The following is a 12,477-nucleotide window of genomic DNA, read 5'->3' as shown; positions in this document are numbered from 1 at the left end:
GAATCGCTTCTGAATCATTGCAAATCGTGGGACACCCCTGCGATTCCCATGACTTGCAATGGCACCCCAAACATGGTGCGATTTTGCCATGATTGTCGCCTGACAAATCGCAGTAAAATCGCGCAAACAGAATCGCAAGATGCTTGTCGTTCCAAAGAAGTTGTTGTACTTTTTTAGGTGACAGGCGCCTTGTGATTCTGTTTGATGAAAGATCACTCTGCAAAGAAATCCCAATCATTTTGCAAGAAAAATTTTAAAAAACTTTATTTTTTTTGCTTGAACATAAGTAGATGATTAACCGCTTAAAGACCGCCCCGCCGCAGTTATAATGCGGCAGGCAGCCGCTCCTGTGTGAATTGCCGTAGGTATACGTCAGTCGCACGCCTGCAGCTAGGGGGTGAGTGTGCGCCGCTCCCGCCTCCATTCGTCAGCGGGGATCCCGATGCACAGGGCAGGCGGCTATGATTGCCGTCTGACACCCATGATTGTTCCCCGCTGAGAGAGAAGGACGGGCAGCTGTTGTAAACACAGCTGACTGTTCTTCTCCCTGGAATGATCATAGAGCCCCTGTGATCCTTCTATATAGGAACACAGGTCTCTGTGATCATTTCACAAGCCACGCCCCCCCACAGTTAGAAACACGCCCCTAGGTACACATTTAACCCCTTGATCACTTACTGTGTTAACCCCTTCCCTGTAAGTGTTATTATTACAGTTTCGCATAGTCTTTAATGACCAGGGTTGCCTTAAATTTCTTCACAAGTTCTGAGTGATTAGAAAAACAGAGAGTGAAATTTCTGGGTTGTTCTGTACACAAAGTACAGTTCTCATGATTGCAATGAAGTATAATTAGATTTTTTGGCATTTGGTTGCGGGCTGCAGATTCAAATGGAAAAATCTTTTTTTTTTTTTTCAATCTTACTTTAAAAAAAATGAATGCAATGTAGCATTTAAATATATAGATTTTAGAGTGGTTTCCTTTAAGTTGCATTGCATAGCTTAGTAGATACAGTCCAAAAGTGTTCTAGGAGATGTTGGCATATGCAAGCAAAGGGAATGCAAGTTAAACAAACACTTTTGTTTTATACTGGTGGCCAGCTACATCCCAGTGTTTGGCTGTTAAAAGTAAGCCCTCTGATTTGCGTACACTAGCTGACAAAGACGTGAATGTCTAGCATAAACTATATCCTAATTTGGAGGGAAAGAATTTTTTTCCATATTAATTTTGATCCAGTTCTCCTTTGAGTGTTTTGTTAACATGACATTTACAATCAAGTCTTTAAATCTATTACAGAACACAATCCTAGATGTATTTTGGGGGTTTGAACTGGGGCACTAAAATGAAATTAAAAAAATGAGAAGTGTGCTACAGAAATTTATGGAAGTATGGTGACACTGACAACTTATATTATAGATACTTTTTAAGGATATTAACAAATAGTATCTTTGATAAAGTACATACCTGCTTCTGTCCTATGGATATTGAAATAAGACATTTCAGTGAACTTGCAAAGATTCTTTGTTTGAGATGAGCTGCCTGTATTGTGATGACATGATTAGCCCAGTGTTTTTAGTAAGAAACAATGCACCTCCAACAACCCTCTAGACCAGGAGTCTCCAAGCTTTCCAAAGAAAGACTTTAGGGGGGCTGGACTGTGGCCGGTGGGAGTAAAGAATGCCCGATCTTTGGTATTAAGGGGAGAAAGAGTTGGTGCCAGTGGGGGTAGCAGTGTCCAATTGATGGTTTCAATGGCCAGGAATAATGCCTCAAGGGCCAGATAAAGGCAAGCAAAGAGCTGCATTCAGCCCCAGGGCCACAGTTTGGAGACCACTGCTCCAGACAATCAAGACAGGCCTTTCAGGGTAAACCAGCAAAAGATGAAAACGTTTGTTGTAATAACATTTCAGAGATAATGCAGGAAACATTCTGAAATTCGACCTAAAGTGTATTTCCACTTTTGCAGTCAAACTTGAGAAAACCCCACTGTTTTTTGTAGAAAACATAGTGAAGCATAAATTGCTATCGTGGCACCACATTCCAAGAGAAGTACAATACAAAAAAAGGAAAAGGGGACTTTAAAGGTTGCCACTTTTAACGCCAGGTAAAGGAAGTGAGTAATCGAGAAGATTAAAAAAAATACAAACGTTTATTCACAATACAAATTCCATAAAATTGATATAATTGATATAAAAACCACAAGCAGTTGTTAGGTGTGTAGCCTGTATTCCCCAATGGGATTAGAGTGTAATGGACTTATAAAGACCTAGCCCATGTACAGCATAAACATAATCAAGAAAAGGTATAACAACAACAATTTTCCATAAATGTATTAGGCTATATCACAAAGTGCTGGTCTTGAGCTGTATTCTCTACGCATTTCGCCAACCATTGGCAGAAGATCCAGCAAATCAGAAGCACAAAACTCCCAGTCCAATTGGTCAGGTCCAAGTCAGCCTAGTGAATGGGGCAGCAAAACCAGGGCTGATGCAGTTGATAGGAGAGCCCTCAAAGGCAGTCCATAGCTTGAAAAGGTAAAATTCCTTGAAAGTGACTGGTCCAGATTTGTTGACTGGTCCATTGTTATGTGTTCCCATTCTCACAGCATACCTAATTTTTTTTTAATATCTCATATCTTTTAGATGTTTCTTGGGAGAAGCTGTCATTGCAGACTGTAAATATTTCAATACAAGTTCAGAGTGCTTCTGTACTAATAGAAAGGCTTAGGGCAGGCTAAGTTTTCTGATTAACATGCAATGGAGAAACTGGGCTTCTAAATCTTTAGTCCTATATTAGGACACTGTTCAAATCTAGTTTACAACCAATAATGAGATTTGCCAGCACAGTGCAGACAGGGTTAATTATGGCAAAGTTACCCATCTTCTCCATAAATAAAGAGAGCTAAGTAGAACTTTTCAGTGCTGAAGTTATCAGAAAAGAATGTCTAAAGTGGAAAGCAGCAATTTTTTAAAGTTATATGCTATATGAATGAGAACATATAACAAATATAAGGTAGATGTTAACCAAGTTTGGCTGTAAAAGTAGAAATACATTTTAAGCTCAATGCAGAATTTTAGGAGAGAATTTTAGTCGTTAGCAGAAACATAATGAAGTTCCATACCATATTTGCCAGATTTTCGGACCTTCACAGCTTACTAATGTCCACAGTGACCTAACGCTCCATCTCCATGGATGTCACAATTAGTTGGTGTTTCTAGATTATTCTCCAATCTATTTTACGTGGTAAAAGGAAAAACAAAGCAAACTAGCAAATCTTTGGGAGGTACCAAAGGACCTTATTGCCATAATTCAAGGAGCAGCGGAGTTTTACATAATCAGAAGCATTAACCTCCCTGGCGGTATGATTATGTCTGGAATTACATACCAAAAGCGGTACAATTCTTTTCATGGAAATTTGGCGTTATGTATTATAGGCCTACAATTCTTAGTAATTACTGACTTAAACCTGACCAAAACAAGACTCTAGTAGACATCCCAGATGTGATAAATTTGAAACACAAACGCATGAATTATAATCGAATCAATAATATTATTTTATTATTTAATATATAATATATATAATAAAATTATATTATTGATTAGATTATAATTCATGCATTATATATTATATATAGATATATGTGTGTGTGTGTATATATATATATATATATATACACACACACATATATATATATATATATATAATATATATATATATATATATATATATGTGTGTGTGTGTATATATATATCTACCGGTGTATATATATATATATATATGCATATATATATATATATATATATATATATATATATATATATATATATGCATATATATATATATATATATATATGCATGCATATATATATATATATATATATGCATATATATATATATATATATATATATATATATATAATATAAAGTGTGTTTTGTGTAACGTTTTTTTTTTTTTTTTTGAATTTCCCTCCCTAGTTCCGCTCCCATGCAGCATTGCTGCTGCAGGGAACGGAACTAGGAAGTGATCGTACCGACGGAGGGACGGAGGAGCGGCGGGACTCTCGGCTGGCGGTCGCAGCAATGAGAGATCATCGCTGGATCGCCAGGATAAGGTAAGAGAAGCTCCGCTGTGCTCTCTGCAATCCACCCCGAGTGTGACTCGGGGTTACCGCTCCTGATATGAAAAACCAACCCCGAGTCACGCTCGGGATTACCGCTAAGGTGGTTAAAAAAAAACCCTCACATAATAGAAAGGGGGAATTCTAGATAAATAAAATGTTCTTACATATATTATTTCATATGTATAGCTAACATAGAATGAAGTCAAACTTGAGTTGAGTTCTCTTTCAATACATATTATGAAGTGATATTAAGGTAGTCTGACAGTTTTCCCAGGCCCTGGTATTTATTTTGGGATTCAGGCCAGATATGTGAGTGGGAAGTTCTGGAAAAGGGAGAGTCAGGACAAATTGCTAACCCATGACTATGAGTAGACTTTTACTAATATCCCACAGATAGGAAAGAACATCTATTTTATAATTTAACAGTAAATAGGAGGTTTTATGACTTACTAAACTTTATCAGCATTCCCCTTTGAATGGGCTTTCTATGGTGTCATAAATTATTGGAATATCTTTTTTTGATAAATATTTGAAAACTCCCCATGAAAGCAAATTGAGGTTGAACTTCTTTAACTTTTTTTTTTTGCAAACTGACAAATTTACCAAAAAGATTTCTTACACTATTCTGGCATTGCGCCCTAGCATATGTCTGAAACAAGGTTTTTACCTACCTGGGGATATTTAAAAAGATGCACATTGGGTCTTAAGTTAACCACTATTTTGAAGAGTAATTCCTGACATTGGGTGAGAGCAACCAGAGAGTCACTAATGCCATCAACTACAAACTTCAAAATGCTGAAATTCAAAACTTAATGCAAATGACCTAAATATGAGTCCTTTTCAAGCTACAGCTTCAGATTTCACAGACCACCTCAGACTTAGAAGAAAAAGCAGACGTTTTAGGGTCCATCCATACCTTTAACTCATACACCTCAGTGAATAAAAAAACACCTGCCTTTATCTAGTCAACACAGCGAACCACAACACTCTTCTGCGTTTCCTGGTGCACCATTGTGAAGGTGCATTTTTTTTATTTTTTATTACTGTATATGTGTATTGGAGAGCCAATTTGAATTAAATGGCAACTTTCTGCAATGCACATTACCCTGCACATTACCATGCATTTTGATACCATTCGCCCAAGTTTGTTCTCTATCCCTTTTTCAAGACAGGCTTGTATCTGATTGGTGCCTGTGAGAAATCCCTTGGTCCTGGCCCTTTTTAGATCAGTGGCAGCAAGGAGCCAACTGGAATTTTGCATCCAAAGCAGGCATGTTCCCAGATTACCAGGTTGCCACTAGAAGAAAGTGGTGCCTGGATAAGAAAAAAAAACAAAAAACAAATACTGGACAGGTGGGGTATACTTACCAGGTGGGGTACTGTACAGGTGGGGTATAGTTACCAGGTGGGGTACTGGACAGGTGGGGTATACTTACCAGGTGGGGTACTGTACAGGTGGGGTATACTTACCAGGTGGGGTACTGGACAGGTGGGGTAGGCATTGATTTCACATTTGACTGAAGCATAGGTCTGAGATGTGATTATCAAATAGAGGAAACATTTAGCTTCATTACTTCTGACAGTGTATCTTCATTGAACATGGTATATAAGGCTGTTATAGTCTGGTTTTAGGTAAGGTACTACTCAAGAGATGTCATCTACTTTTAGCTATAGTAGTGACCCAAGAATTCACTTACAAGCTTTGGTAATAATATATGAATAATGAAGTTACATACTTTAGACATTGCTTCAGATTGTTAAGGCATATATAATTCAGCCAGGGTCCCTAGATGCAGGTACCGATCACCTACTGAGAGGTAACATCAGCTAAAACTGCAAGAAACAAGTGGCCTGAAAGTTAATTCGGATTCACAGATCATAAATACATTTTAGAACTAAAAAATTCTGATTCTGGACGGATTTTGGCCTGTAATTTGCACAAAAAGCATGGACACCATGATATCTCTTCACCACCTTTGACCTGTTTATTTTAAAGCTCAACAACACAGCAAAATGTCTTGGTTTGCATAATAAAATTAAAATTCATGATCATGTTCCAGCTGAGTGTTTATTTTTTTATCTTTATATTACATCCCCAGAAGAAAGAACACACATAGTCCACACCATATTTAATATCTGATTAAAATTAGATAATAGAACTACAAAGTCCTCAGGTCTGTAAATATATACACAATGGGGTGGAAGGCTAAATTCTAAGGCCTGTGCTTGAGATTTTGTTTCATGAATAGCCAGTAATTGTTCTGAAAAAGACAAACAATGAACTTCCTCCTGGTACGATTGCTTAAAATGCTGTTCTTCTTCCACAGCCATTACAGTTTTGTGGCAAAGTTCCATTATTTAGTTTGTGGAGTCTAAGTTTTTTGATGTCCAGTGACAGAGGTTGGTAACTTTATTGATAAGATAATTTACTAAAATAGGTCATCATAAACTATTAGTTTACCTTGAAGCACAAGTAGATGTCGTTATCAAAATTTACAAAAATCAACAATGCCCATTTCTCTATAAATAATAGTTAAAGTGTAGTATTTCTAGATGACACTGAGGAACACCATGTAAGTATCCCTCAAGTCAGCTTGTTGCACTCTACTGTATGTGTATGGTGTAACTTCATCACCCCACCAAAAATAGCTTTTTTTCCCCAAATGGTTCTGTCAAGTTTAAAGTATATCTAAATCCAAATTTGTTTTTCACTTTTTATAGAGTAGGAGAGGGTTAGAACCCCAGTCAGCATTAGCCTGTTTACTGTGCGGGAGCATTGCTTAGTGAATAAGGTGAAGCTCTGCTGACTTCCATGAGTCATTTATGTACAAGCAAAAGTTTCATTTAAAAAAAAAAAAAAAATCCTTGCACACGATTGGGTATTCTTTGCAAACTGAATTTTCACCGCATTTAGTAAGCTATAGAAAAATCCCTTGCAAAGTGAACAGCTTATTTGCCTTTAGTAAATCCACCCCATTGTCTCATTGCAGAGATTTCCCTTCATGTCCTGTTGACAGTGGATAGCTTTTAAATGTAAGATATTCCCACTATTCCTATTTTAGAGGCAACTCACAATTTTGAATTTACCCTTACTTTCATTCTTTGTTAGCATTGGTGATCAGGACAGTTAGAGAGAGTGAATCTCCCTGATGGGAACAAAGACAGTAGTAAAAACCTGACGGTGGTTCTCACCACTCCATTCAAAATATGTACATTATTATATTTTATGATGATATGCATTACCAAACACACTAGTATTCATTTTCTATGGGAGCAGAATATTGATTTAGCTAAGTCAAGTTGGGTTTATGTCATAGGAATTTCTATTTTCTTATATTAACTTACACAGGTTGGGTATTTGATGTAGGCATGGGTTCACTAAATGAAATTTCTACAGCCTTAGTAAAGCAACCCCACTGAGGTAATGCAACTGGAATTATTTGAATCTGCATACAGCTGGAATGAATCCTGCCCATGAACAGCTTGTTCATTCCTTATAGTTCTTTGTCTTATCCATTTTCCCATCTTGGAACAAAGGTACTAACATGGATGTGTTTATCCTAGTCTAACTAAGAGACTCTTCAAATCCTCTAATTTCCCCTATCCTGTAGTCACGAGATATTGAACATTTATACTATACAAATGCCATTTTGCAGGGCAAGGTATTTTGTTAATGCACTGGATGTTCAATGGCATCCAGATCCACCATTTTATTTAGTCAATTACTCTTACATTTCACTGATAACTTTGTTACTAAATATTTTACATGCATGACTAAATTGAATGGACACTCTGCTAAACCATGTACATGTAAATAAAAGTTTTTATTTATTTTGGAATTAACTTTCTCAATTCCATTAACTGGATATTAAAATGCAGATAGCATGTCGGAGGGTTCGGCATGTTTGAATGTTATTAGGCTTTTTAATAAATTGAAATATGTAAAGGTTTCTTACTAATAAAACATCAGTAGCAATTCCGAGGAATAATTCATCTAAGAATTCCTTTGATGTCATTCCCAGGAAATGACAGCTCCCTTACCCAATATAACAGCTTGTTTTATATTGCTCACCCACTCTATCAAACTTAAATAATTTTTACTGAGATGCCTTGTATTGCTGATGGGCAAAATGTGCCGTCTTATTCTGATTACATATGAGTTACTACCTATGCTGATTGAGGTGAGGCCCTTAGACCATCTTCGTTAACTAACTGAAGGATACTCATTTCGGTAAATCATCATGAAAAATATTATCAAACTAAGGATTTGATGGGAGGAAAATATATATGTAAATTCTGAAGCAGTCTATCTGAGATGTAACTTTAAAATTGGATAGAAAGTCATTTGCAAGCGAAAAGTAGTTCCCACGTGTGCTACCGGGTTATTTGCAATTCTATTTGCTATACAGATTTACTTATTTAATATCAGATGAGTCTAACTTTTGTAGATGATTATGGCAATGCCATTTTTAATGATTTCCTGCAGTATAATTTTGAAATGCAATTCTGTAACCTTTGAAATAGTCATCAGCGAAGAAAATAATGTGAAAGTGTAAGAACACAATATGAAGAGTTTGGAAGTGTTATCATTATCAACTAAATTGTATTTGCTAAGGTGTTGCGAAAAAAAAGTTAAATTGTTAATCACCAATAACAAAGAAAGGGCAGTTATACTTATTGTAAATGTTGTGTTTCCTAAAAATGTATGGTGTTCTATAGGTGTGTGTATGTATTTGTGTTTGTGTAGAGTCTCAGACTGACCAACTTGTAAGAATATCACAGTATGAAGGTACATAATTATCCTTCATCTTCCCCTTTTTGTTACCTTGGTGAGTTTACAATGTTTGTTTATTATATTTCCAATAGTTCCATGAAGACCTACACAACATTTCTTAGTCACCTTTCAATATTTCTTACCAGGGGACTCCAAAGTTCTAAAGAAAGGGCCAGTTTACTGTCCTTCAGACATTAGAGGGGCCGAACTGTGCCCAGTGGGAATAAACATTCCTGATCTTTGGTATTAGGGGGGAAATAGTTGGTGTCATTTGGAGGAATAGTGGCCCATTTTTATTGTCAGTGGATGGAATTATGCCCCATCATTGGTGTAAGAGGAAGGAATAGCCCCCTATTTTTGTTGTCAGTGGCAGGAATTATGCCCTATTGTTGGTGTCAGTGGCAGGAATATTTCCTAAAGGGTCAGATAAAGGTAAGCAAAGGCCCCCGGGGCCACCGTTTGGAGACCACTGTTTTATACAAGAAATAGTTCACTGCACGTGGGTTGTCAGTTGATGTCATTCCTAGAGAAAAGAATACGAACAATAGAAGTGTTTGATACTCATACTAAACAGTTGGATAACATCAGGCTTGAACTTCTATACCATACAGTACAAGCTTAAGACAAGAAGCTTCCAATGAACAGAAACTCTTTCAGCTGTTCAGTTGTGACCAGTTGGATCTAAAACATCCTGCCTGAAAGACCACAGGTTGTTTGAGAACTTTAACAGTTTATGCAATAAAGCTAAGGTCCCCTAACATCAGTACTTGATCCCATAAATGCTTTGTTTGCTGAATGAGTAAGCATTCCCACAAACACTCTAAAAAAACACTTCCAGAAGAGTTAAGGCCACAAATAGTGGGGAAAACTTCATATTATTGCACATGGAATAGGATGTCCAACAAGTTTGTACAGATAGGATGACCAGGTATACTTTTCTGTACTGAGTACAGATAAAATAGATAAGTAGAGCAAAATGAATGCTCGTGTTAAAGCTTGTTCCTTGGAAATTCATGTATTGTAATAGTAATACCCCCATGTGTTTTTCCTCCAAATGATAAAATAAATAACATTACTATGGATGTATATGCAATAGTCCCTGCCTTAGTAAAATTGGTTTCACATTTTGTTTTCTTTGTTTTTTTTTTAGATTGACTTTGAAGATGTGATAGCTGAACCTGAGGGGACCCATAGTTTTGATGGGATTTGGAAAGCAAGCTTCACTACATTCACTGTGACTAAATACTGGTTCTACCGCTTACTGTCTGCAATCTTTGGAATACCATTGTCACTTGTTTGGGGCATTTATTTTGCCATCCTTTCATTCCTGCACATCTGGGCTGTAGTTCCATGCATAAAAAGCTACTTGATTGAAATTCAGTGCATTAGCCGAGTCTACTCCATCTGCATCCACACATTCTGTGACCCATTGTTTGAAGCCATTGGCAAGGTGTTCAGCTTTATTCGAATTACTGTACGCAAAGAAGTATAGGTGACAACCAAACAGAGTTTTATGTCAGAAATGTGTCAATATTTTATGAGCACTGACACGGGATCAGTAACTAGAGTATGTATCCTGGGGCAAAATCTTTACCCTTTTAGAAGATTTTAGTATAAAGGAGTGTTTGTTTTGTGATAAAAATACATTTTTTTTCTGATACCAGCTACATGCCATTTTGTCGTCTCTTTGTGAAATACTGTATTTTTGCTTTTCTATCCACAAATTGCTTACAGGTATAATTAAAAGAATGCAAGCAATAGGTGGGCAGGTATCTGATTAACAATAAGCTGATGAAGATTGTATTATTTGGTTCATTTCTCAAGCTGATGGAGTTCTGTAAAAGAATGTTTAATTAATAGACTACAGCTGAGAGAGTTCAAATTTTTTATTTCCAAAAGCAAGAAATGCAAACATACTTAGAGATGCTTGCAGTTTTGTAAAATGTATATAAATGTATTTAACGGAAGCTCTGTAGCTCAGTTTAATGGAGAAGCTTGATTATTTCTATGCCTACTGTAATTGCAAGAGTTTTCAGTAAATAGCAGATGTGTAAATGTAACCACTTATCACAAACATTTTTTTGAACATTTCATGGATTCTATTGAAGGTCTCTTCTTTTTGTCAAAACATTGTTCTTACTATATTGTTTTAATGGACATTAGCAAATGGTGTTTATTAAAGCTTACGTTTTGAAAAATACAAACACGCTATTTCATTAATGAAGGACATAAGTGCCAAAGACAAGTTGCATGAGGCTAATTAATAAACAGTTCTTTGGTTCTAGATGTCCTTCTGTAATATAGCATGAACATTAGCTGCTTAATTTACTAATAGGCCTAATCGGTTTCAGATCTGAATTCGTAATAAATCACTGCCACTAACCTTTTCTGAAAGAGACAATCCCTGGAATTCATAAAGACTGGCGCATGTGACTGGCGCTGAAAGTGGTGCAGTATTTGCCAAATTTATGTACCTGTCTAGAACTTGTACTTGACTTTGGCACATACTGCGCTCACTTTTAGAATGTATGTTAGACACTTTGGCCTCTTTCACACAGGCGTCCCGTATGTCCGTATATCACCCCATCTGTTTGCGGGTTATATACAGACATAATGCATGTCAATGGGATTGCGGATGTCAGCAGATGACCATCCGCTGACATCCGATTTGCGTCCTTTCAGTTCTGTTCCGTTTTTTGGAACTGAACAGAGCTCTATTTTTCTTCCGTTTGAAAAACGGAAAGGACGCAAAATCGGATGTCAGCGGTGTCATCCGCTGACATCCGCAATCCCATAGACATACATTATGTCCGTATATCATCCGCAAACCGATGGGATGATATGCGGACATATGGACCGGATGACACAAGTGTCATCCGTGTCCGTAAAAAAAAATTGCAATACAGTCCGCTCCGTGTGAAAGAGGCCTTTTGCAAAATCTTTCAGTGCCAGTTTTTCTCTGAACACCAAGAGAGAGTTGATCTTAATTGGCTCAACTTTCATAGAATACGAACTGTGGGTATATTATTTTGAGTTTGGCATATTCATTGCACCACAGTGTAAAAGTGGCATACTTTAGAACTACCTGAATTTGATGCATGTGTTGTTGTCAGAACCAAAAGTGTCACATAGGCTTCATAAATTTGGCACAATACATTAAAAAGAGAGATTAACATCAGAAAAGTGGCGCAGCAGCTTTATTGCATTTCCCCCGATGTCCAAACGTATATTGTTTGTTAATGGTTCCCTTTGTGTTTTTTTCTTTCTTTCTTTCTTTTCTTGAAAAATGTTATATGATTTTAAAAATATGTATGTTTTACTAGAAAGATCAGACACTGTAAAGCATTCAGCTAAAATTATTCTGAATACTATATGATTGCTCAACTGGTCCTATGTTGATTAGTTTGCTTAGTTTAGAGACAACTTTTTGTGTATGTGGCTAAATTTAATTTTAAATATAAATCTCTAATTTGTCTACTTTTGTCTTGCTCAGATGTATCTTGATACTTTAGATATATCCTGTTTTTATTAAACAATATATATATATATATATATATATATATATATATATATATATATATAT

The 12,477-nt window shown here is 36.4% G+C and overlaps 1 protein-coding gene across 1 annotated transcript in view; it reads left to right on the top strand.

Moving 5' to 3' along the window:
* The window catches only part of CAV1 (caveolin 1), a 78,090-nt gene extending 67,005 nt beyond the window's left edge, over positions 1–11,085 (top strand). The window contains exon 3 of the mRNA XM_082252861.1: positions 10,045–11,085. Coding sequence (XP_082108987.1) covers positions 10,045–10,386 — 342 coding nt within the window. The 3' untranslated portion in view covers positions 10,387–11,085. The remainder of the gene's footprint in view (positions 1–10,044) is intronic.
* Positions 11,086–12,477: the final 1,392 nt, after the last annotated feature.

The sequence above is a fragment of the Pelophylax lessonae genome (assembly GCF_965119305.1).
Source record: "Pelophylax lessonae genome assembly, chromosome: 4".
Lineage (NCBI taxonomy): Eukaryota > Metazoa > Chordata > Amphibia > Anura > Ranidae > Pelophylax > Pelophylax lessonae.
Note: the sequence above shows the minus strand (reverse complement) of the source record. Positions and strands in the feature narration are given on the sequence as shown.